Genomic DNA, 26,695 nt, shown 5'->3' on the forward strand with positions numbered 1-26,695 from the left:
TGAACGTACCCGATTGTAGGTCTTGAGTAGACCTCCGTGACCACATGTCGGGTCGTTGTGGAGGCATTCTAAAACCTCACGTCGCAAGTGACGGGGAATGGTAAGAAGCCAATGGTAGCCTTCGGGCGAATAGTTGCGCCGGTAGAGAAGGCCATTTCGAATGCGAAAATGCTTGGACTGTCTTTGTAGTGAGCGGTTTGGGGAAGATGCAGGGTCTCTGACAACAGCCGAAATTTTAGATATCCAAGGATCTCTTGCTTGTTCTTGCTCCATGTCGTCAATGTTTAACGCCAATAAGGTGATAGGGTCTTCATCAGTGTCAGGTAGGTCTGGTGGTTCAGAATACAGAAGACATCTAGAGAGACCATCGGCGTCGCCATGTTTGCGGCCGGATTTGTACAGAACAACGAAGTCGTACTCTTGCAGCCGCAGCATCCATCGACCAAGGCGTCCCGTGAGATCTTTCAAAGATGACAGCCAGCAAAGCGCGTGGTGGTCGGTCACAACGTTCAATTTTCGGCCATAAAGATATGGACGGAACTTGGGAACTGCCCAGACGACTTCCAAGCATTCTTTTTTAGTTACAGTGTAATTTCGTTCTGGTTTTGTGAGAGCCCTGCTTGCATAGGCAACAACGTAGTCGCCGAACCCTGTCTTGGTTTGTGCGAGCACAGCCCCAACTCCAAAGACGCTAGCATCAGTGCGAAGTTCTGTTGGGGCAGTAGGATCAAAATGCCGATGTATCGGGGCAGATGTTAAAATATCTTTAAGCTGGTTGAAAGCAGCCTCGCACTGCGATGTCCAAGAAAATGGGTGTGAGGATTTCTTTAGAAGATCCTGCAGGGGTGCCGCTATGGATGCGAATCCGCGTACAAAACATCGAATATAGTAGCAAAGTGCAAGAAAATTTCGAATTTCTTTTTGGGTGGTTGGCCTGGGCATGTCAGAAACGGCCTGAATTTTTGCTAGGGTCGGGTTGAACGCCTTCTTTGAACACGAGATGGCCAAGCACTTTAATTTGCCGCGCTGCAAATCGACATTTCTTTGCGTTGAGCCGAAGGCCGGCGTTGCTGAGACAGGACAATACGGCGGTTAATCGACACAGGTGCTGCTGAAATGTGTTTGAAAATATTACTACGTCGTCTAAATAGCACAGGCATATTTTCCACTTGAGGCCGCGCAACACTGCATCCATCATACGTTCGAATGTTGCCGGCGCGTTGCATAAGCCGAAGGGCATGACGGTGAACTGGTACAGGCCATTGGGTGTTACGAAAGCTGTTTTTTCTTGGTCGTTGGAGGCCATAGGAGTTTGCCAATAGCCTGAACGGAGGTCTAGACATGAAAAGTACCCCGCTCCCTGCAAGCAGTCGAGGGCATCGTCGATTCTTGGCATTGGGTATACATCTTTTCGGGTGATCTTGTTTAATCTCCGGTAGTCAACACAAAATCTGATGGTGCCATCTTTTTTCTTGACAAGGACGACTGGTGACGCCCATGGACTCGTAGAGGGCGTGACGACACCTTTGTCAATCATGTCGCTGACCTGGTTATCGATGACGCTTCGTTCAGACGCTGAAACTCGGTATGGGCGTTGACGCAGGGGATTCTCGTTGCCCGTATGGATGTGGTGAACTACCGACGTGGAACGTCCCAAGGTGGATTGCGGGCGATCAAATATGGAGCTAAACTTGCGTAGAACAAGGAGTGAGGCCTTTAGGGACGAATCAAGGTGGTTATCTATAGTCGCTAACAAGAACTGCGGTGCTAATGGACAACAATATTCAGAAAGAATTATTGAAATCAAAAACTTCGATAGCTTCGTATGGCTCAGCGAAAGCAACGACTGTATTTGCAGGAAGCATTATTGAAAGAGAAGACATATTTAGAGCCATAAGGAATGCGGTGCCATTGTGAAGGTGAAGCAGAGAGAAAGGGACAAGGATACCTGTCTTACGAAAAAAAAACTGCGGAAGGGGAGACCATTAGAGGAGACGCCGAGACTCTGGATGATTGAATCGGTAAAGGAACAGACGAAAATGGAGAAATTTGTACGTCATCAAGGAGGGATAATTTGATCGTGTGTACAGCAATGTTGTCGTCGGGAAGGTGGATTTGAGCGAAATCTACTTCTGCACGTCCACAGTCGATAACAGCGTTTGTTGCTTTTAAAAAGTCCCACCCAAGATGACGTCGTGAGAGCAGAAAGAAAACACCAGTAATTGGACACAGCAACACACTTCTTGAATGACAACACGTGCTGTACAGACACCGGTCGGGACAACATTTTGTGCTCCAACAGCTTTAAAGGGGCGACCAGAAAACGGGGTTGTGACTTTCTTCAACTTACGACAAAGGTCAGCCCGAAGAACTGACACTGCGGCACCGGTGTCAATTAATGCTTGAGTGCGCAAACCGTCAATAACTATATCTATCATATTTCGGGTAACTGGACGAGGACTTAAAAATGTGAAAGGATTTGCAGCTCTCGCCTCTGGAACTGCTCCTAACAGTTTCCCTCTGCAATGGGTGATGTAGTGCGTGGTCGCAGGGGAGACAGCGAACGCCGCCTGGGAGATGGAGATCTGCCTTGCCGTTGCCGTGGTTGTGGTCCAGTGTAATCTTGGTATGAATACTGATTACTGCGGCGACCAGAACCGAAAGCTGGTCGATACTGCGCTTGCAGCGGGGCAGCGTAACTCTCAGAGTTTCCACGGCGACAAAAACGGGCGATATTCCCAACATAGCCACATGAAAAGCAAATGGGACGATTTTCTGGCGTCCTCCATTGGTCAGCCCTGCGTGCTTGCCAGCGAGGAGGAGAAAATGGCGGCTGTGGTTGGAAGACTTGAGCAGGTACCGGGCGTGTTAGCATCTCGGCATACGTTGGCACCTGAGGCACTAGCGGCGGTGACGCGGCCGGCGGCATAACGGCGCAAGGAATCGCGGCTTTGACTTGATCCTGAATTAGCGCTCTGATCGAAGGCGAGATAAAGGACTCCGGAGGGGTCGAAGGCTTTTCTAATTGGCGAACCACTTCGTCACGTACGATCTCTTGAATGACGCATCAGAGTTCGGCCCATTTGTTGACGGAGCCTTCGATTGCAGTTGTCAGGCTGGCGAGCACTGCGGAAGGTTCCAGTTTGCGTTTGGCTGGCAAACGCAGAAGGCGCAGCTCAGAGAAGTTCCGGCAGATGTCGATGACTTCAGAGACAGTAGTTGGCGCTTTGACGACAAGGATCTGGAAAGCATCTTCGGCAATGCCTTTCATGATGTTCTTCAGTTTTTCATCTTCGGTCATGCGGGTGTCAACGCGCTTGCACAACTTCAGGACATCTTCGATGTAGCTAATGAAGCTTTCATCGTGCAGTTGGGTGCGTGATGCCAATGTCCTCTTCGCGACGAGCTTCCGCTGGGCAGGCTTCCCAAATACTTCCTGGATCTTTGCTTTGAACTGGGGCCAGGTCACCAGCTCTGACTCATGGTTGGTATACCATAGTTTTGCAACGTCGGTCTAATAAAAAAATTACGTTATTGAGCTTCACGGTGTCACCCCATTTGTTGTGGAGGCTCACCCTTTCAACTGACTCCAACCAGTCCTCAATGTCATCGTCACCGATTCCGCTGAAGAGCTTTGGGTCCCGCTGACGGAGGGCTCCCGCGCATAGGATAGTGGTTGCACTTGCAACAGTAGGTGCCTGGTCAGGAGTGGTGTCCTGCGCTGCCTCGTCCGAGGCTCCTTGGCGTAATACCGGTTGGCGTCGCATCGATTTCAGTGGTGTAGGATGCAGGAACACTTACGAGTGAAGTCCGGATAGTTGGGGAAACCCGCACCTCCACCAATTGTAAGGAAACGATGTTACAAACTGAAGGGGGTTTATTATTTACAGTGTGGTAGCTAGGTTGAGAGAAAGGACGTTGGGAATCCAGCTAGTCGCGCGCTCTGCCCGAACGAACCTCTTCCTCCTCGTCTTCCCTCAGTCTCAGTGTTTTTCCCCAACGCACCATAGATCTTCTCTTCGTCACAATATATATAATATTTAAATACACAGGAGGGGGCGTTAAATAATTTTGTCTACCTGAATAAAAGTATAAAAAATCGTTTTTAATATAGTTCCATAGCAGTTCTATAAGTTTCATCCACTTCTCCACTAGTGAATTAAACTATTTGAAATAAACGGTTTATGCTTGACCTTCAAATCGCGATGTCACACTTGCCTTGACGTCTTCACCGCTTGAGAACCGCTATGCACGAAGATATTTCTTTTAGAGCGCAGCTCTTAGGGGCCCGTTCCCGGCTTGAGCGGCGTCGCCGTCGCCGTCGCCGTCGGCGTCGGCGTAACCAAGGTCACCCCAAGGTCACCTGACCCCCAAGGTCATCCCAAGGTCACGTGACCCCCAAGATCACCAGAAGGTCACGTTACCCAGGTCACGTGGCCCACAAGGTCACGTGACCCACAAGATCACGTGACCCCCAGAGTCACGTGACCCCCCCCCCCCAAGGTCACGTAACCCCCATCGAAGTCCCGTGACCCCCCGAGGTCACATGACCACCCCGAAGTCACGTGACCACTCTGAGGTCACGTGAGCCCCCTCATGGTCACGTGAACCCCTCCCCCGAGGTCACGTGACCCCCTCCCCCGAGGTCACATGACCCCCCCCCCCGAAGTCACGTGACACCCCCGAGGTCACGTGACCACCCCCAGGGTCACGTGACCCCCCAACGAGGTCACGTGACCTCCCCGATGACGTCATTGTCACTGATGACATCACCGGCATCCGCATCGTCATCATCACGGATGACGTCATCAGTGACGTCACTGATGACGTCACCGACATCCGCATCGTCATCATCGCTGATAACGTCATCAGAGTCCGCATCGTCATCGTCACTGATGACGTCATCAGTGACGTCACTGATGACATCATCGGCATCGTCACGTGACCCCCAAGGTCACGTGAACCCCCAAGGTCACGTGACCCCCCAAGGTCACTTCACCCCCCCCACAGTAACCTTCCCTCCTCCTCCTCAAGAGCTGCGCTATAATTCGGTGTTACAGGGAGTTGTCAACGGCTTTCACTTTTTTAGAGCGCAGCTCTTAGGCGCCCGTTTCCGGCTTGAGCGGCGTCGGCGTCGCCGTCGCCATCACCGTCGCCGTCGCCGTCGGCATCGGCGTAACCAAGGTCACCCCAAGGTCACGTGACCCCCAAGACACGTGACCCCCAAGGTCACGTGACCCCTCTCAAGGTCACCCCAAGGTCACGTGACCCCCAAGGTCACGTGATCCCTCACAAGGTCACGTGACCCCCAAGGTCTCGTGACCCCCGAGGTCACGTGACCCCCCGAGATCACGTGGCCCCCAGGTCACGTGGCCCCCCTCCCCGAGGTCACGTGACCCCCTCCCCCCGAGGTCATGTGACCCCCTCCCCCAAGGTCAGGTAACCCCCCCCCCCCGGAGCATATTAAAGAATGAGGGGAGGAGGAGGGGTCTACCCTCCCCTCAGTACCCTTCCCTCCTCTTCCTCAAGAGCTGCGCTCCAATTCGGTGTTACAGGGAGTTGTAAACGGCTTTCACTTTTTTTGATTCGGAACCAGAAATAATTCGAGAGCGTCGAATCAAAACTGCAGGGCGCACGCTTGAGCTGCTGAAAGACACATTCTCGAATGGCTGGCTTCGACTGATGTTACATGTGAACCGGGCCAGTGTGGTAACGAAGGAGCACACCTGCTCCAAGTTTTCCTTGTCTTTGGTCTTTGATTTACTTTTGTAAAGCGATAAATTCCTTGGCGTGAGTCGCACCCGTTACGATAGTATTGTCTTGCACGAACTACAGCAAGCAAAGTCCTTCAACAATCCAAAAAAAGTATTGCCATGACGTTTCATGAATTTTTTGTTTGTAGTTAACATTTTGGGGCGGAGGATTGCTTTCACTTGGAGTGAAGTGACTCAATTTTGCAGCCATTACCTTTGTGGTAAATGGAAGTCCCGTCTACAGTCACCAAGCGATGCAAAAAAGTTATTTGATCTTCACGGAACATCTCCTTGTTCTCTTGACTGACATCAATGGAGTTTCGTCTTCTTTTGACATGGCATTAACAGTTTAAGAACCCCCTGACACTAACCTTTGACATGCCAAAATGTTTACCCAATATTTTCTAGACAGAACTTGCCGCGATGCTTTTTTTCCCCAAAAATCCGGGATTGCTTAATTCGTATGTCTTGCATAATTAACACTAAGACTTCCTTTCACATTGTTGTGACAGTTTATTCCACAGGTTTTTCAGTGGAAAAGTCACTTTCAGTGGACTTTCTTCCCAACCTAAACTGCTAGCTCAAAATTTTACTTTGTGGGATGATGGGGCAGCCTCAGCATAAACAGCCGTCATGTGTTCATGAGTACTGTTTAATAGATTTATTTCTTCTTGTGTAAAAAAAATTATTACTGCTTGTTAATCTAGCCTTTTCTTACTGGATATTCCTGAGGACTTTTATTTTTTCTCTTAAAATGCTAACTCACACTGATTTGCAACTGTACATGAGTAACCTTGAGACGTCACAAGCACGCTAGCTACCTTTTTTGATACTCAGGTAGATGAATTATTGAGACGCCCCTCGTACTCTTGCTACTTTTGCATATGCCTACCCCTCAAATTTAGGCAGTTGTCGCGACGTGGCACAAAGTTTTGAATACCTTCCTCAAAGAATGTTCCCGCCTGCAGGGTTTTCAGCGTCTCCATCACTCCTTCTCATGACCGTCAGTCGCTACGGACGTTTTTTACGAACCCAATCATTATGAACATTTTTTTTCGTCCTCCCAGAAACTATTTGCAGTTTCCTCTGTGCACATTACAAGTCTCTGGAAACGACTGTGTTGCTGACTTGTGATGGAATGACTGAGAACTCAAGTGGCAACCTTCCTTGAGGAGGGCATCCAATGTCCTGTGACACGCTATGAAAATTGTTTAAAGGGAAGATGGGGCACTTCTACATTTGAGAAAAAACGCTTGAATTGCGTTCGTTTGGCCTTTAAATTAACAGATATCAAAATTGTATTTCAATGCGACGCGCCGGAGAGCCATACGAGCAATTTAAAAATAAGACTGAAGCCCCGCCTCCCTAGCCTTGGGCAGCCAAAAGAGCCGTCGATGACGTCAGGGACAGCGACTGTCTTTCGCGTTTTTCTCGCGTTTAACAATACTTGCGCAGCAAATGGTTTGGGTATTCGGGTTCACGGGGTAAAAATACACTAGAATTCACTTCTAACTCATTTTTTCCAAGAAGCTCCGTAGCTTCCCTTTAAGTCTGCACTGTGATTATGTGAAGAAGTAGCTAAAGTATGTATCTAAGTTCTTCGTATGTTACAATACTTTCTTTTCGTTTTAGAGCGCAGTTCTTAGGCGCCCCTTTTCGGCTTGAGCGGCGCCGCCGTGGCCGTCGCCGTCGGCGTGACTGTAACGCGTCGGCGTAACGCTTTTTCGTGACGTGTCCCAGTCGCCGTCGGCTTAACACTTTTTCATGACGCGTCGGCGTCGCCGTCGAAGTAACCGTAACGCATCGGCGCAACGCTTTTTCGTGACGCGTCGGCGTCGCCGTCGGCGTAACGCTTTTTTGTGACGCGTCGCCGTCGCCGTCAACGTAACGCTTTTTCATGACGCGTCGGCGTCGCCGTCGGCGTAGCCATAATGCGTCGGCGTGACGCGTTGCCGTCGGCGTAGCCACAACGCGTCGGCTTGACGCGTCGCCGTCGGCGTAACCGCGCGGTGGATTATGGGGAACGTCGCATAATAGCACCGCGGCGACGCGCGCGTTTCATTATGGGACGTTTTTCACAATGCACCGCCCGGGAGGGAGGAGGGAGGGGGAGGAAGAGGGGTAGGAGGAGGGAGGAGGAAGAGAAAGAGAGGAGAAGGAGTGAGGAGGAGGAGGGAGGAGGAAGAGAAGAGGGGGAGGAGGCGAGGAGCAGGGGGGAGTAGATGAGGAGGGAGGAGGAGAGGAATACCGTCCCGTACGTACCCTCCCCTCCTCCTCCTCAAGAGCCGCGCTCTAATTCGGCATTACGGTGAGTTGTGAACTTCTTTCATTTTTTCCTATCTAGTTCATTGGAGGTTTAAAGAAACGACCCTCGTACATCACGATGACGTCATCCTCATCGTCATCGTCATCGTGCGGTTACGCCGGCGGCGACACCGCTCAAGCCGGAAACGGGCGAATAAGAGCTGCGCTCTAAAAGGCATCTTCAACGTTCACTGTATAATTTAAAAGTTAATGCAACGTTGCTAAAGTTGAGGCTTATGCGAGTTGCTACATACTTCGGAATTAAAAACAGCGCGAAAACACGAGGACCAGAAGAAGAAGGAACACGGACGCAGCGCTGATTTACAGCTGAGTTTATTGATCGCGAAATCGAAATAAATACTTGCGTTGTCACGAACAAAAGAGAAGAAACCAAAGAAAGAATTCAGCCCGCGTGATACATCACCAATAGAAAAAAAAAATAAAAAAGGCGCCATGACACAGCCGTGCAGAGCACGTGTTTTAAACGAGCAAGTCACGGAACTAGAAAATTCATCTCTTTGCCTGATAGGGCCACTGAAGGACTGCTTACACATGTTGCACCCAACCTCGCTATTTCAACAACCTCCAGAATTTCTCGAATAAGGTGGTCCCTATGACGCTTAACAACCTCACACCGCTGGAAGTCGGGTAGGCAACCACAGTCACAGCAATGAATGCCCAGATGACCAGACACGGTTGTGGAGACACTGTAAGCGTGCTCTTTTAACCTGTCATTGAGACAGCGGCCCGTCTGGCCAACGTAGCGCTTGCCACACGTCAAAGGGAGAGAATAAACCACCCCCTGAGAACACGAGACAAAGCGATCTCGATGCCTCGTACTGCAAGCCGTGGCCTCCCTCGAAGGGGGGTTAACGGCTTTGCACTACCTTGACAACTTGTCCGGAGCACGTGTGTCAGCTGCTCCGCGGGATATTCGGGGGTTATTAGCGGCGAGATGTTTCGGTGGCGCCCTCGTTCGGTTACCTTTCGTTACGTCATTACCTTGTGAGCAACAAGTTCGATGATGTTTGTAATGGGCATGGTGGAAGCTCGAAATCATTAAGCTCTCAAAGCAACACTGCCAACACCGTCAAAATTGAAGTTCTTACATTCCTCTTATTTCCATCCATGAGAAATCCTTTGATGACGTCATAGTCAGCATTCGGCCAATTGTGGTGGGCCGACCACAGTGACACTTTCGGTCGCTCACGTCAACAATAGTCGCGTGCATAACATATTACGATTAGAGTTTCTTTTTACCAGGACATTAACGACATGAATTAAATTGCTATTGTTCATAGTACTAAAATCGAAAAAAAAATATGTATTGGAACCTTCAAAAGTGCAACGTAGTGAAAAATGTTTTGTAGCTATACTTCGTCTCACCCTACGATGGACTAAAGGCAAAAGCTACGAACCACCAGATCCTATCACGGGCCACTTAGAAATTGCCTGGTATTTCGCTTCGATGAACTTTACTGAGTGACTCATCAATTTTAGGTTGCAAAGAAAGCCACGAGATACACGCTCTTTGCGGTGTCGAAGCTATAGAAATGATGCAGCGCATTGTGACAAGGAGCATTATTCGTCCATCCTTAATCAATGTTAAGCATGTCATAGTTTAGCGTGGAGCGTGATTGGACCTGGCTGCCCGTAGCTTTGGTCTTTAGTCCATCATAGGATGAGACGAAGTATAATGAACCTGATCTTTTCTCGGTGATATATTGTTTTCAGTGCCTTTGGTTTCATTGCTGTTCCTGGTGTTTTATTTATTTTGTTTTATTGTCTGAGACTATAGTGAGTCTGCAATATTAATAAATAAAACAATATACGTCATCAGATGAACCGAGATATGTTTAAAGATTTCTCGATCGAAGTTCTTTAATTTTTACAATTACAGATATTACATATGTAACCTGTTTATTCTTTAAATAAAAAAAATCCCTGCCTGAAAAAAGTTGCACTCAACATTTGGAAGGAAAACTAATATCTCTAATGTAACGTAAAAAAAAACGTCAAAATCCAATTTTAATTGTATCTCCCGCTTCACGTCGTTCCTTAAATTATGTTTACTATATTTAGACTGAAAAACGTATATAAATTCATGTTAAAAAAAACACATAATTTAATAAGGTGTGTAACTCCATTTTTTTATCGCACTCTTGCCAGCTGGAGCAATTCCCCCTAGAATTCGGATTGCTATAGCAACCGGAGATATCATAACTATGATATGTAATTGATATCACTGAACCTGGAAAAATATCAGATTATGTGAACAATATTTTTAAAAACGCTCTATATCTATCCCGATTTCTAGAAGAGCTAAAATTCCAACATATTTGAACATGTCTTCTAAAATAAATATTACTTTAAAAAATATATTTATCAATTGCTATCTTATTGAGAACACAAAACAGATATTGGGTGATTTCCGCTTTACCCAAGGGCATCGGCAACAGGCATTCAACAAAATTTAACACACAACGTGTTGATGGGCCACATTTCAAGCGAAAATATTGCGCTCGGCTATATATGACGAAAAAGCGTTGCAAACAGTCCAAGGCAACGTGAATATTTCACAGCCTATAGCAGGCAATGCAAAAGGATACAAATCCAAATAGCCCTTAAGCGCAACAAACGAGATCTTCTAAGCGGCTCAGTGGGAATCGAACCCTAGAACGTGCGATCCGCAGCTCAACGGTTTTGCTTGGCGCCTCGATTCAGGAGATGCGAGGGAGCATAAGCCGGGGGGCGGGTCCGTCCTCTTTCTGCTGTCCCTATAGGTCACATATGGAGTAAGAAGCGGCGTCTAATGTACAAGGTGTTCCGCAAAAATTTACAGCATTAATTTCTTTTTTTTTTTTTAATGTAGACAGCGTCTGAAATTCGTTGCTCGTCCTCACGCATCGGAAACGGGAAGCGCTCTATAGTGGGGGTTCCTCAGTTCTTCTCCTCAGCGGTCACGGCGGAACTGCTCGCGATCATGGCAAGCGAAATCTCTTTTCCGAGCGCAAACAACAACAAAACACTTTACTGTCCTAATCTAGCGCTGCAGCCGGGATGGGATTGTACTCCACAAAAGAGTTTTAGTATTGCGTATAGAAGCAAACGCAAGCGCTGTGCATTAGCGTTAGAGTTGCCTGCTCCACGCGGCGCATGCTCGTAGTCGCCATGTTCGAATTCAAGACCGCAATGTTTGACTGCGTGCACGCGCATTGTGGAACACCCAACGCTGACGCAAACTTACAGTGCTTGCGTTCGATCGTAGTCTCAATACTAAAACTCACTACTGATTCACCGGTTTTCTACGTCAACGAAACGTGCTGCAGTGAGAAGACGTGAAAGCGTGTAGGCGTTCCTTTGAACCGGAAAGTCTATAATTAGCAAAACGGAGGCTCAAAAAAAATTTTTTTTTTGTCCTTCTTTTATTTTTGCGAGGAGTACATTGGTTTGGAAGGATTGGCGACAAGTTAGGAAATTTCGCAGATTACCAAAATTCGCGACTTTGACAGCGCCTTATGGTTTACCCACAATTAATGTAATTTTACATGGATTTCTCAGATTAGCTAATGTCTTCATTGATTTTAGACTATTTCTATTTCTTTATTTGTTAATTAAAACGCTGCATTTGCTACCAGTGATAAAAGTTTGCAGAATTTTGATTGCCATACTTGTTCGCAGCTCTAAAATGAGATAATAAGTAACAAATGAAATTAGAGCTTGAAAAACTAGGTAGGTACTAGAGTATCTTAAATATTAATAAAAATGGCGGCAGTATGGGCCCCCGATAAGCACCAGGATCACAAAAGTACGCCATCTAACCATGTTGTCACGAATAAAAACAAACTTGATCAGTAAAACTTAAAATGACCATTAATATGGCGAACTTCTGCCGCAAAACGTGGAGTACGAAAGACCGCACATACTTTGACGGTGACGGAAGGACGGCTGTCTCAAGCAGCCATGCGGAGCTTCTTTTGTAAGTGCGTGAGTATCTAGAATTTCCCGAGCTCGAACAAGCAACAAAATTCTCCAGTCGTTTGGCTCATTCCAGTCATGCAAACGAAAGAGAGATAAAAAGGAACAGCGTGGGCGGGGGTCAAACCCCAGCAAACGGAGCAAGTTGCTGATAAGCTATTCGCACGCGGCAATATTAGTGTTTCTAGAAATTTCTCATTTCGTGTCATTTTTAGCATATTGAGAGCTCTGACATCGTTATCAAGATACACAAATAATCGAAGACTGGATGTAATATAAAGTCCTATCCGTCAAGCGTTGCTTTAAGAACACACACTTCTGCTCTCGCACTCTAATTCCGTCTTCAAGTTTTTGTAGCGAGAACTGCGTTTTTTTTTTAATTCTACATTTTGTGAACGTGCTATAAACTAATCACCGGTGGCGATTATTTGTAAAACATGGATTGATTTGGTGTTTCTTGCACTGGGAAAAATGTTAAAGCAATTAATTATCTCAATAGTAAAAAAAAAACCATAAAAAGAGCGCCATTCATTATTCCATGACAATAATCTGTGCGAGAAAAGGCGACAAGAACACACTATTATCAGCACATATTTTTCGACAAATACAATATTCTGCGTTACCTGTAAAGAGTATGAAATACCCTGTCTTTAAAGGGACACTGAAATCCAAAATATTTTGAAGTGACTTGATCGCACACGTATGTCGCAAAACAAAGTTTACGCGAAAAACTTCTTTCGTTCTATAATTACGGTGTGAGGCACACCTTGAGTTAGGAGAGAATCCTAATTACCGCCTGTACCGAAACATTTAATCCGCAGAAGTGTCTAGTTTCGGTTTCGTTCCAAAATGAAAACGTGCCTCCTGGCGTAAATATTACGCTGAACACCGTTTTTTGTTTTACGGATAAAGAGGTGACCGGCGCTCATAATCCCCTATCTTCATCGTATAAGCAAAAATAGTTTGTGTCGCTCAGTGAAGCCAACACACTAGACAGGCTCAGCAATTGGTATAGCGGCACGCATCTCCGACCCTCACTTTACACTCCGACCACTCATTTTACAAAACGGCGTTTATAACCGCCGTTTTGTAAAATGAGTGACGCCACCTATAGTGGATTGGAGCCGCAAATACGCATCCTCGAAAGCTCATTCTCCGCCCAGATGTAGCCCTAGTGGTCTGAATATGCTGCCAAAGTTTCCAAACTAGCGGTTATCTTATTGAAAAGTAATAACTACTTATTTGAAATTTGAAATTGAAAAATCGCTTCCGATGAACCTCTCGAATATACGAAGCTGAGTGGCGCCAGTAACCAAAAACGGGCCGCATTTTCCCATGAAATGTTTTGGAAGTTCACTGATAACCTATTAATAAGATAACGGTTAGTTATAAAATTTTGGCATCTGGTTTGGATCTTTAGCGCCAGATTTGGGATTAGAATGAGCATTCAGCGACGCATAGTTTATTTTAGCGGTAAAAAACAAAAACAACGAACACAAAAATATTTTGGGGACACGCTGTTCTTACAATTCACCATCGTGTATCGGCTATTTTGGGGGTTCCCGTACTCATAGTTCCGCTCGAGAGACGTTCGTTCTGAAAACGTAGGAGTCAAATATGGCGACGTTCTGCAAGACCCGTTCGAACCCTTCGCACAGCGCCTTCAATAAAGTCCGTTCTCTTCCCTGTATGGCAGAGTTCATTGTTTCTCTGACGAGCCTCGCAACCCCGTTGCCGGCAATTCCTTTTCAATAATTTTGCGGTTGTCTTCCTTTTCTTCGTTGCACCGATACTAAAAGAAGCAATTTGCTGAAGGTAGAAATACTTTGTTCTAATATTACAAAAAAAAAGCGAGTTAACTGCAGATGCGTGTCGTCCACAGGAATCATGCAGGTGTCATTTAGCCCCATGCTATGAATACGCTACTTATAATCCGATTACAAAAATCAAGTGTCGTTCCTGCTTTTTTCAGCCTTCACCTCAAGCCTCCGATACCAACCTCATGGACATCGAAGAGAAATCGCTACAAATTTTCAGGACAACAGCTCCCTTCCTCCGCGAGGATGGCGTTAAGGAGCGCCCTTGGCTGGACGTTTCTCTGCCTTGGTACGCCAAGGTGTTCTTGTGGTTGCTGAGCTTTGCTCAGTTGCCATCAAGCCTGGCACTGGTCCCCGACGGGCACAGACGGTGGGCAAAGCAACGAGGCGCGCCACTGCACCTTGGACACATAAAGGGGAGCTCTCTTCTGGAGCAGGCAAGGGCCACTTAGGCATACGAACTACACACTAAGTTTTGCACCAATAAGAGTGTGAAAAGGTGTTCCAGAGACTTATATCATTCATTACAACCTTTCAGCATCATTACTTCAACCTAATACACCCTTCATTTTTGAAGGTTGTAAAAAAGTTTCTCAAAAAGTGTGCTACGATAGATAATGAATAAAATTGCACACAAATAGAAAAAAACACTATTCCTTTCCATTTGTGCGATATTCTAACCATGTTCAAAAATTACCAACTCGCCCAACTCACCACCATGCTAGAATGAGGTGAACACCTTTTTTAAAAAAGTGTTCGCCACATTGACATCCGCTTTTATGAACGTTGTTTCAGTGACGATCTCGTATATTTTATGCCTCTACAAATGTCTTCCTTTACACATGTTTCTCACACTAAGATGTAAAGAGAGCAAAAAAAAAAAAAGTAACTTCAATTTAGTTATAAAAAGTCGAAATCCCGCGAAAGACTGCTGTGCAAAATTATTGTTTGGCCCTCCGCGAAAGTAAGTTGTGTACGCTGGCTCAGCGGCCGCCTGAAAGATGTCACTTTACTATAGCACATTCAATATGGTTGACCCAAGGAAAGCATGCCTACGGGGAGCAGCGCTGAGAAATCCGGTTTTTAGGGTCGTAGATTGCAAATCCCGCGGATATTCATTGCAGTATGTTGAAGCAGTATGGAGTTGCCTGCATGTTACTTAGACAGGTGTACAACTTGTAGAAAAATTTTCGAAGCGTAGAGTCAAATCTGACTGACTCACCTTGCTCCAGCCGGCTTAAGAATTTGATGACGTCCCACTGAACATCAGAATTTGAGCGGCTTGTACACAAAAAACTCCGCAACTCAATCAATAAAATGGCTAAAGAACACTACATTGGTCATGGCTTGGTGCACCACATGATTTACAATATTCTGCAGCACTACGAAATATCCGCCAGGTGGGTACCAAGACAACTTACGCTAGACATTCGGGAGCGTGGATCCACTGTGCACAACGAGAGACCAACCGGGAAAGCAAAAAGTTGAGGTACATTTCGTCACAAAGGCCGAAAAAGGTCAGAGAAATTAAAACGCAGGGTCTTCTGTGACCAGAAAAAAACAATATTCAAACATTACATGCTGGGGACTCAGTGCCAACATTATGTCGTATTGTGACCTGATTCTAAAGGACTTGAAGCCTTGAATCAGTTCAAGGCGCCTTGGTTTATTAATATATTTAGTGCCAGGTGAACGTAAAAGAAGAATGAGAGAGAGAGAGAAAGGTATAAATACCAGCGGTGTGTATGCCCTTTTCCACCCCTCTCTCTTTCTAAAAATTATTTTATGTTCAGTTGGCACTATACAATGCAATGAACCAAATAGCTTAGCTTCAACCCCCCCCCCCCCCCCCCCCCCCGGATGGCACGAGTGACAAGCAAAAAATATTTCAAGGGTCAAGGTTTTAAGTGCATGCCGCATCTGTCATACCAAAGAAACCTAGCACCGATCGATTTTAATTTTTCAGATCACCCAATGCAGTTTTCATAAGAATGAAGTTTCTTATAGGTACTGAACTGAAAGCAGAGGTGCATCTTTGGCTTTGACATCAACAGCGAGATGTTTTCTTCCTTAGAATTAACGCGCTGGTGAAGCGTTGTTTTACAAATATGTAAAGCAACGCTTTAACACGGAAATTGCTGTTATTTCTGCCTAGGTGATTATGCAAATAAAAATGTATTGCGATTACTTTTTTACCTTGCCTCGTATTATGTATAACGAAAAGTACTAACAGAAACAAGGCAACATATGTTTAACCTTTGAAACTGCAGAGGTAGTCAGAGTGTCGAACCGATATTTTTAACGGTTCGGTTCGGGTTCTGGTTCACGGCTTTCGGTTCAGTTCCGGTTCAGTTCCGGGGCGAAAAAAATAACGGTTCAAACCGGTTTGAACCGGTTCGAACCGGTTTAAACCGCTAAATTGAGAACATATTTTTCGCGTTGTTCTGTCAATAGGCACTATTTACGTCGTGAAACTGACTACTGTAAACGACCTAGTTTTTTCGAGGACCTAATTCTTCCGAATTCCGCGAATCGCCTACAATACGCGAAAAATGGGCCCCGCGAACACTTTTGGTATAATGTAAACACGTTGAAATTTATATTGAGATTCTACCGAGTCGCGAAAATTACAACCCGCGAATTATTCCAAAGCTTCAGCTTTGACCTAAATCGCGAAATATTGAGCCCACGAAAAATAAGTCATTTACAGTATATAGTTTTTTTTTTCTATCGTTTTTTTTTTCAATCCAGTTTTACTTTCACATACCAAAATTATAAAATTCTGTTATTTATTTTTACACAACAAGAAAAGACGATCTACATTAACATAGGAAACGTCGTGTTTATACGACTCAACATCCCTTCGTTTACCAGCAAGGAGGTTATAATAAGCAGGAGGTGGCGTCATTATCCCCAATGCATCAGAGACGTGTGCAATGCATGGAGCGAAGTGTAACGGAAGTAGGCGTGGCCACCAGCCGCAACCAGCATTTCTTGACCAATGGGAAGCCTAGTGAGTGGGCGCCGCCATTAATTTCGGTGCAAACAACCGCGTTGCGATGACATTTCCGTGGCAACGCGACTGTGTGCACCGAAAGTAATGGGGGCACCCACTGTTATTTTAAACAGCGCTTAACGGGAGACTTTTAAACCGGTATGGTCGGAATTGGATGAGATTATTATAAACGAACGCCTGGTTGCCCAGCAGAAAGTAAGTGACTAGAATTAAGACGCTCTAGACGACGCACCGTGAAGGACTTGGCGGTGCGCAACGCATTTTTTAATAAACAGCAGCAGCAAATCGCACGAGCGCGCATGCAAGCCACGAGCGCACAGAACAACGGGCTCGCGCTTCCAGTTCCGACTTCGGTCGCACATAATGTGGAACTAAGTATAAACACTCACGCTGCAAAGCATTTGCATCGTGGACGCCCACGGCGGACGCCGACCGCATCGAAAGCTAGCCTCGTGAAGCACACGCCGGAGCAGATTAGAAAGCAGACGAACCGCCTGTGTTCTACCCCACGGCCTCGGAACGGGTGCGCAAGGCAGTCTGGGATTAAACGCCTCCTCCGGCTTCACTCAGGCTGACGTCATGCCGAGTCCTGTCTGTTTAAACGTCCTTGTTTACCAGAGTCACTTATTTTGTACCTGAATCGAAATGTTTTCGCGAAATGAAGTAGGTTGCCTAAAATAACCATGATTGGTGCAACTTTGCATCGCAGCATTAGAGGTTGAATCGTGGTTTTGCCCCCAAACTAAGGAATAAATTAAAGTGCATAAAATTATGAAATGGGCACCTCGGTAGCCATATATAGTGTAACGCTTTATTCTCAGCGTATCTCGCCCCTGCTGTTTTCTTCTATCCTTTTAATCCGAACATCACTTCTTCTTCTTCCGTCACACTATCCCCTCACGAAAAATAAATGACAGTAAATTCAGTTCAAGCTGAGCAGCCCTCGTACCGAGCAAGGCGGTTTCCGTGAACCACGAGCATGCGCGAACGAGCATTGCGTTGCACGCGGTATACCAGATCGTTCAAGCGCGTGACCACAATTGATGGTCCTTGCCAGTTACGCTGTAGTCTGGGCTAGAGTGCCTTCATACACACGCGCGCTTTTGCTTGAGTGGTGACATCTCGGCCATTTTTCCGCCCAATCGTTCTTTCTATGCATTTTGAAGTGCGCGCAATCCGGTGTCACTCAGCACGAGCGCGTAGCTTTGGCTAATGCATAGACGCCATTTCACCACCCAAGTCACGCACCAAGTGCGCGAGAGCGTCACGCGCTGGCACATTCAGGGTAACAATGGATATCTTCACCCTGAGACAGACAGACATGTAGGCACCCTAGTCTGGGCGAAAGCCCCCGTTTTCGCAGAGGGTTGTAAAGGCACACTTTGTCTCCCGGTTGAAACATTTCTTGCGTGGTATGCTCGTCGTATCGTGCCTTCATTCGCTGGAAAGCGATAGACAGGCGCCCTCGAACGAAGTCGTATGTCCGCTCGAGACGCATCATCAGGTCACCAACATAAGACGTGGGGTCAGAGGAACGGTCTGGTGATCTTGAGAAAGCGAGGTCGCACGGCATGCGAATTTCCCTTCCAAAAAAAATCATGGCGGTTGTGTACCCGGTGTCTTCGTGAACTGCGGTTCGACAGGAGTAGAGGAACAGAGGGACAAAGCAGTCCCAGTCGTCTTGATGGCTGTTGACAAACATCGCCAAATGCTGCAGTATGGTGCGATTAAACCGCTCCATGAGGCCATTGGACTGTGGATACAGCGGCGTCGTTCTTGTTTTGGTGATGTTGAACAGTCGACAGACATCTTAAAAGACCTGTGGCTCGGAATTTTGTCCTTGGTTTGAGTGTAATGACAAGGGTGCGCCGTACCGGGATATCCAGTGGGTGACCAAAGCATCTGCCACGACAGGTGCGGTCTGGTCAGGAATAGCGATGGCTTCTGGCCATTTTGAAAAATAGTCTACTATGACAAGGAGAAACCTGTTGCCGGTTTGTGTTCGTGGTAGAGGACCGAGAGCGTCTATGGCGACCCGTTCAAATGGTGCTCCACTGACGCCTTCTTGCAATGGCGCCTGTACTTTTTTGTGTGGGTCCTTACGCGAAGCGCACAGGTCGCACTGACGGCACCACAACTTGACATCGTTGTGGCACTGCAACCAGTAGAAACGCTCACGTATCTTCTGAAGGGTACGGTTGACGCCAAAATGGCCTCCTTCGGGACTGCTGTGAAGCTGTCGAAATATCTGGGCGCGGAATTCGCGTGGTGCAACTAGTTGCCATACGACTTGGTCCCCAGTGGGTGTTTCCCAGCGTCGGTACAGAAGTTTGTCACGTAACTCTAGTGTGTCCCACAGTGCTCAATAGCTTAATGCTGCTGGAGATAGGTGGGATATCTCGGTATGTTGTGGGCTACGGCCGTTTCGTTTCCACTGGACGCACAGGCTGACATCAGTATCACGTGACTGGGCTTCTTGTATTTCTTGCGGTGACCACATGCTGTTGAAGATGGTGACGGAGCAGAGGGTACGACTCAGGCCCGAATCACGGCGAATCATGCTCATGCACTGTCGACAGGAATCCTCACTACATGAACGCCTAGAGAGGGCGTCGGCGTTGCTATGGTGTGATTCCGCACGATGTTTAATCTCGAAGTCGTACTGCTGTAGATCTTCTATCCAGCGGGAAACTTGACCTCTGCTTCTTTAAACCAAGAAGCCATGTCAACGCTGCGTGGTCTGTGCGGATTATAAACTTCCTGCCACACAAATAGTGATTGAAATGGGAAAGGGCCTTGACAATAGCGAGAAGTTCACGTCTTGTGGTGCAATAGTTTCGTTCTGGCTTTGTGAAGGCTTTGCTGTAGTAGCCAATTACCCGTTCATGGCCTTTCTGTTGTTGAGACAGTACTACACCTGCCGCGGTATTGCTCGCATCTGTGTCCAGAATGAACAGCGCGTTGACTCGTGGGTAAGCCAGCGCTGGGGGCGACGTTAGCGCACACTTTAGTGCGTCAAATGAGTCTTGGCATTCAGTAGACCATTTGAATACCTTGGACTTGTCGGTCAAGGCATATAGAGGCTTGGCGACTCGTGAAAAACCAGGGACGAAGCGTCGGTAGTACTTCGCCAGGCCGAAGAAGCTCAGCACGTCAGCACCAGATGCTGGAGTTGGCCAGTCGGTGATTGCTGATAACTTCAGTGGATTAGGAGAGACGCCACTGGCTGCAATAACGTGTCCTAGATATCGGGCTTACCGAGCAAAAAGGGTGCATTTTTTAGAGGTCGACTTCAGGTTTGCGTCTTGAAGTCTCTTGAGCACCAACTCGAGATTAGTCAGGTGCTCGGTGAAGGTCTTTCCAAGGAAAACAATGTCGTCTAAACACACAAGGCAAGCGGACCACGTTAGTCCCTCGAGGACGTTGGAATGTTGCGGGAACGTTGCATAGCCCAAAGGGCATGACTGTGAATTGATAGAGCGCGTTGCCGGTGTTGAAGGCTGTATTTTCGCGGTCTGATGAATGTACGGGAACTTGCCAGTAGCCGCTCTTGAGATCAAGGGTGGAGAACCAAGTAGATCCCGCGAGCGCGTCTAGGATATCATCTGTCCGTGGTAGTGGAAAAGAATCTTTCTTTGTGACGTCATTTAGCTTCCTATAATCGACGCAAAATCGAGTTGATCCATCCTTTTTTTTACAAGGGTCATCGGCGGGGACCAGGGTCTATAGGCTGGCTCAATAACACCTTGTCTGAGCATTTGTTCAACGAGATCATTCACGTGTGAACGCTTCGCCAGTGGTAGTCTGCGAGGCGCTTGCCAAATGGGGTCTGCATCACCGGTTATGATGCGGTGCGTAGCCAAATTGGTATTTCCTAAGTCAGTGTCGCTACTGCTGAATACAGCCGAAAAACGTGAAAGTAAATTCTGCAGTTGAACAGCGTCATTCTCTTGAAGGCGAGGGGCAGTGGCAACCTAGAGAGGTACAAGGTGAGTTTTGAGACCAAGAGAACACGGTGTTAGCGAGTTTAATGGCAGCCCATTCGCATAGCACACTGATACAGTCGCCAAGCCGAAATGAAACGCCTGTGCCCCAACGTGAAGGGTCCCTTGAGCAAAACCGAGCACGCAGTTGTGGGTCTTTAAGAAATCCATTCCTAGTTTGCAATCGTCAGTTACTTCTGCTATGACCACAGGTAGTGTCGCCTGCAGGCCACAAACTTGGGAGGGAACATTGACTTGTCCCAAAACTGCAAAGGTAGCGCCAGTTGCAGTTTGAAGACTGGAATCAGCTCGCACATGCATGGCTGAGAGATGTAACTGGTCGAAGACTGTGGGTTGGACGACTGAGTTTGTCGCTCCGGTGTCTATCAATGCCCGCACAGGAACGGCATTCATTGTACCTTGGAGGTAGATGGATGAGGGTGAAGCAACCGAGCAAGTAGAAGTAATTCTTTTTCGTGACGCTCCTTGAGCACCCGTTTGTCGGGCATCTGGGGGTGGAAGGGGACATTACATCTTCCTGTGTCCTTCTTGTCGGCAGTTCCAGCAGATCATCTTTGATAGGACTGAGGCGGGTGCTGCAGGTGGATGCCTCGTAGCCAATCGTGATGCATTACGGGCGGCCTCCACTTCTAGCGCATAAATGTGGGCGGCTCGAAGTGTTTGAGGACGAGAAAGGCGGACTGCATCTTGAATCTCGGTTGACGCAATTGCATCAATGAAAGCCGCAGTGTTAACTGCATCTACAGTCTCTTCAGGCGAACCCACGAACGACAAGCTTGTAAGACTCTCGATGTCGTCAGCGACTTGAGACAACGTCTCACCCGAATTTTGTTGCCGGTGGCGCAGTTGGGTGTGGTGTAGGTAGCGTTGATGACCATCACCGAAGCGTTGCTCAAACGCTTGGACTAGAGAGGTGTACGACGTACGAGATTCTGGCGACATGTGGTGAAGAACCTGTAATGCTGGACCTCTGAGATTTACTGCCAGTACCTGTGCCTTTTGCTCGTCGGTCCATCGATTGGCGGCAGCGAGGATCTAAAATTGTGTCTCGTAAGCGGACCAGGTGCCGGTGCCGTCAAATTGTGGCGCCCGTAGCTTGAGATACGTAGCAGACGGATTGACGGTCGGTTGAGCCGTGGGTGGTAGCTCATTTTCACCGGTTGGTAGGGAGCTTGGTTGTGCCAGCGCTCGAAAGCTTTTGACGATTGCGACTGATGTTCTCTCGAAGGAGCTCGAAGGAGTGAAGGACACAATATCATGAAATGTGTTTTACGAAATACGTTTCACAATATATACATATATTATGACGACACGACTGAGCTTAAAGCAATATAATTTTCAAAATGTCACGAAAGTCACAAAACAAGCCCTTCCAGTCTATATTTTATAGAAACACTAAGCGACAATCGCAATGCTTCTTTTTCTAACCAGCATTGTCTGCTCTCAGCACCGTGATGCGGGCGATGAATCATGCAGAAAAGAGTGACTGAAATTGTTCACTCTAATCTATGAGCACCTTCGTACTGAGATCGAATCTGGCCTAAAACAGTGCTTACCCAAGTGAACATTTTCTTATACTGGATAAACTGGCGTAGCCTGGACGTTGAGGTTTGTTCTTGACAAGATGCCGGTCAATTTAATTTGCAAATAAGCATCACTCTCGCTAATTGATTATTTTTTGTTGAATAGAACAAAGTCGTATTTCATGGTCTACTCGATTTGGAAGCTACTTAATTGTACACTTTCTGGCAGTTTGCGTGTGTAATCGTCATACTTCCACCATTCTTCCCAGTGTATTTTGTTTTGGTCCGACACACAGACACGTAAAAGTTCTGTTCACGACATAAAAAAACGCGACAATTAGCTTGCATATATTTGAGAAGTTATATATGCGTGAGGAACGCACAGATTTTTCAATTAACTTCAAAATCAAAAACGTATTTAAAGCTTTCCCAAATCACCTATAACGTGTCTATCGAAATGAAAGCGCCGAAACACATTTGCGAACATCTTTCAAATAATTTGAAAGCGCATTGACTTATATATTTTTGAGGTGAGGATCTTCTGTTTATGTTCCCAAATCTTCAGACAGGAATTAAATATATTTTTATTATCATCGATAAATTTGACTTTATGAAGTCCACTTAACCGCCTGAGACCGACACGGAAGGACGATACTCGAAAATACGCCAGCTGTTGAGTCTTCGGAAACGTGCTTTTGTTAGCTGTTTTGCAGTGTAAAATACTGGGTTGCAGGGTATGCCAAAAAAAGACTGTGGTCACATGATATATCGGAAGGCAAATACACGAAATGTGCAGAACGAAGGAGATGACAGGTAATTTTTTCTAAATAATTCCTTACACAACGCTTTACTGTAAAAAGAGATGCATAGAAATGCACAGAATGATATTCCTAATTAAACATAAATTGCACGCTGGGCAAAAGAAGATTCTTAGAATCCTAACATAAATCACATTTGGGCATCACCTTGCCTCAGCTCGAAACTTTGCGAAATACTGCCTCGGGAGGCTAATGTTATCTTAGGTTTTACCTGCACTTGTTTTGGGACCTCAATTCACAACCCTGTTTTTTATCACTCATGCGCTCCAACATTTCATTAGGCTGCCGTATATCATCGCGAGACTGCTATAAATACTACACAACTTTACACTTTGGACGACTACTGCTAGTGTTGCGAACGTCGCACTTCACCGGAAAGCTGAAGTGTTTAGCATGGTTTGCACGTGACGTACTCGCACTATATGCTGGTTGTCATTGCGAGTTGTTCTTGCTGAGAAAATCAAAACCGGTGGGGCAAAACACACGCGGGAAAAGGTTCGCGCTCAGTGAAAGCTATGTATTTGAGAGGCAGACACTTTTCTTGTTGGTGCATTGTCGTTAGGCACGGCGCGAGTATCTGGCACGACGGAAACGTGCTTTCTGGAAAGAGTGTTTTTGCAAATAAAAGTTGTACCAACTACCCATCTGTCACTATCGTTTCCAGGCCACGCTTTCTGGTCTGCGCCGAAAATGCGGGGCAGAGGAACTTAAAACTACCCCCCCCCCCCCCTTTCACCGCTCCCTTTTCTTTTTTTCTCTTTTAGTTGCTCCTCAAGAGAATACATTTTACTCTTGAGGGATTGCCTACTCCGTATTGAGTGGTGTTCGTTCGACAATGAGATTTGTGTCACTTGTTAACAGTAATTCTTCCTTTCTTTTACTTCGCACCAAACTGTGAAGTTTAAACAAAATGCAGGGCGGTCGAAACTTGGCGAACTTGAGAACGACACTCCTGTGAGACTTAGAGCGGCTGCCAACGTTCGGCTACCCCCTGAGGCCACTATAGGATCTTTCTTTTCAGGTATCCCTCCCGTACACACTAATAGTTGTACGTAACGTTCGACTAATACGTCACATTTAAACCTTTCCACACTTTTATTCTGGGGACAACTTTCTAAGGGAGTTAAGCAACAACGAAATCATGTTTGGGAGCCTCAATGGTGTGTATACATGTAAATTGGGCTGTAGAGCATTTTTTTATCACCTTAAGTTCAGTAGATACCACTACGATGTAATCCCTGACGTTGATAACTTTCAAAAACATCCATTAGTTTGCCCCTCCGCGAAATGCCAGACGCAGTAAAAAAAAGAAATAAAACAGCTTTCCCCTCCTTAACTCGCAATTAGAACTATCAGCCACGTGATCTGATGCTAATTTATACACCGTCAGTGTTTATCATAGTCCTACGCAGGGTTTGCAAAGCATAGAGCGTGGGCTGATCTTCAGATATAGTTTTAGTTGGGCTATAATGCCCGAGTCCCACTAATGCGACAAACAGAAACAAATGACAGCGGCAAGCCTCAAATCAGAGTATTTCGCGATTTGACAGGCTTTGTAGAATAAAGAAGGCTATGCTCAAACACCAGCATCATGCGCGCGAGGGTACCATTAGCAGGCTTGTAACCACTCGTGCTGACTTCACGAGCACCGAACGACTCAAAGCCGTGTAAAAGTACCATCGCGAGCATACTGCATGTGTCTGAGGCTTGTCGCTGTCGTTTGTTTCTGTTTCTAGCTCTAGGGGGACTCGGACCCATTATAATCTTTGAGTTGAACACGAGCCGTTGCCCGAATGTTTGGCGATGATGGTAGTCATGAAGCAGAGCATTCAACTCGGGGTCATGACAATCGGGTACATCATCGTGTCCCGTGACTCTCAGTGCGAAGTTGTGCTGTCATGTGACGTCACGGTAGCAACAACGTTAGTGTGTCTAGTGATGTTATCAATTTGAATCGACTTAACGAGGTGAGTCACGTGACGTCATGGAGTCACGTGATGTGACATTACTTGACAGCATGTCTTGACATCATGACGTCACGTGACCACGTGACACATGGTTAATCATAGTGCCAATAAGAAAGCGCCGCAAAAACCCAGGATTTATTATACATTGCAATTCTCTATATGACGATTTCATCAATACGTAGAGTAATACGCGTGCCAATTTTTTATTCCCAAATATTAAATTTGTAATACTAACAAAAAAAGTTAAAAACACCGTGAACCGTTTTGAACCGGTTACCGTTATATTTTTTTCCGGTTCAGTTCCGGTTCAGTTCCAAAATGGCGGCGAAGATTTCGGTTCGGTTCCGGTTTTCGGTTCGGTTCGGTTCCGGTTCGACACCCTGGAGGTAGTACACGTGCGATCCTTGCGGTGTCAAGTTCATAGGGCGGTGGGGTCATGATTTTTTGCTAGTGCGTGGTCCATTACGTCAGTGTTTGCGGTTTCCGTCTATGTAAGATTTGTATAAGTGCGGTTCCTGTTCGTAACGTTGGCTTTCACCTTTATACTAAGGGTGTTTTGGTAAATCGTTAGGGTATAGCCCTGTGACGAGCAGATTTAATGTCTTAAGTTTAAATATTTCCGAATGCACGCTGTCAGGTGCACGTTTCTGTCTGGTGTGTGTACGGCGTCTTTAAAAATGGAACCTTGATTTCCGCCTGATGATGTCATAGAAGTGTCACGCCGCTGCTTGCCGCGATCGTGTCGGTTGTACCCCAGGAATGCAGCAGACGCTTGTCCTGCTGTAGGTCGCTCTGCAACGAGATAACAAATGGATACCAAAGCGGACACAAGACAGGACGCCTCGACGACAGCAAAGGTTGCGTCCGGTAGCCTTCTTTGCCAGAATTTCTTGGATCGATCACCAGAATTGCAATATTCACCAGTATGACACACCGGATCGTGTAACGCACTTTGTTGACACTTCGGTATTGCTTTCGATGGAATAGGGCGGTGAGCACGCAATTCAGAAACTGGTCCAAGGCAGCGTAGTCGCACCGCTTTGTCAAGCAGATCTACTGCAGACATTTGCGAGCAGCCACACTTTAAAAGCTAATCTGGCCACCGTGGATAGAAATGCTTTGTTTGGTCGCCAGGTCTGAAAAACTAGAGACGCGTTACGAAGGCTTGATTATCAGACGATCTACAGGCGCCCGCCCCAAGGGGGTGACTTCCAGAACTCATATCTGAAAACGTAGAACGTCCCTGATACGACAAGAAGCTCAGGGCGTCTCTTTCAGTTGCCCGGAATTGAGCATGCACTCGTTGCCTTCCGTAGTGCTTCTGCTGCGCGTCTAGGCTCGAAGTTCACGAGACTGAGAATGATTGTCGATGGTACCAAGGTGAAACTGAAGACGCGACAACTCAGAGGCCAGTCTGCCGTTCTTAACCTCTCAGAATGCTCTGGGGCCGCATCAGTCAAAAAAAGAAAAAGTGAGTACTGCTGCTTTCGCAAAAATCACTTAAAACCTGTAAAA

At 46.6% G+C, this 26,695-nt stretch overlaps 1 protein-coding gene across 1 annotated transcript in view; it reads left to right on the forward strand.

Moving 5' to 3' along the window:
* Positions 1 to 26,695, forward strand: part of LOC8051188 (dehydrodolichyl diphosphate synthase complex subunit SPAC4D7.04c) — a 115,744-nt gene that overhangs the window by 75,275 nt on the left and 13,774 nt on the right. Inside the window, exon 2 of the mRNA XM_042292992.1 lies at positions 14,008 to 14,289. Coding sequence (XP_042148926.1) covers positions 14,008 to 14,289 — 282 coding nt within the window. The remainder of the gene's footprint in view (positions 1 to 14,007; positions 14,290 to 26,695) is intronic.

This window comes from Ixodes scapularis, unplaced genomic scaffold (assembly GCF_016920785.2).
Source record: "Ixodes scapularis isolate PalLabHiFi unplaced genomic scaffold, ASM1692078v2 PGA_scaffold0__279_contigs__length_252992795, whole genome shotgun sequence".
Classification (NCBI taxonomy): domain Eukaryota; kingdom Metazoa; phylum Arthropoda; class Arachnida; order Ixodida; family Ixodidae; genus Ixodes; species Ixodes scapularis.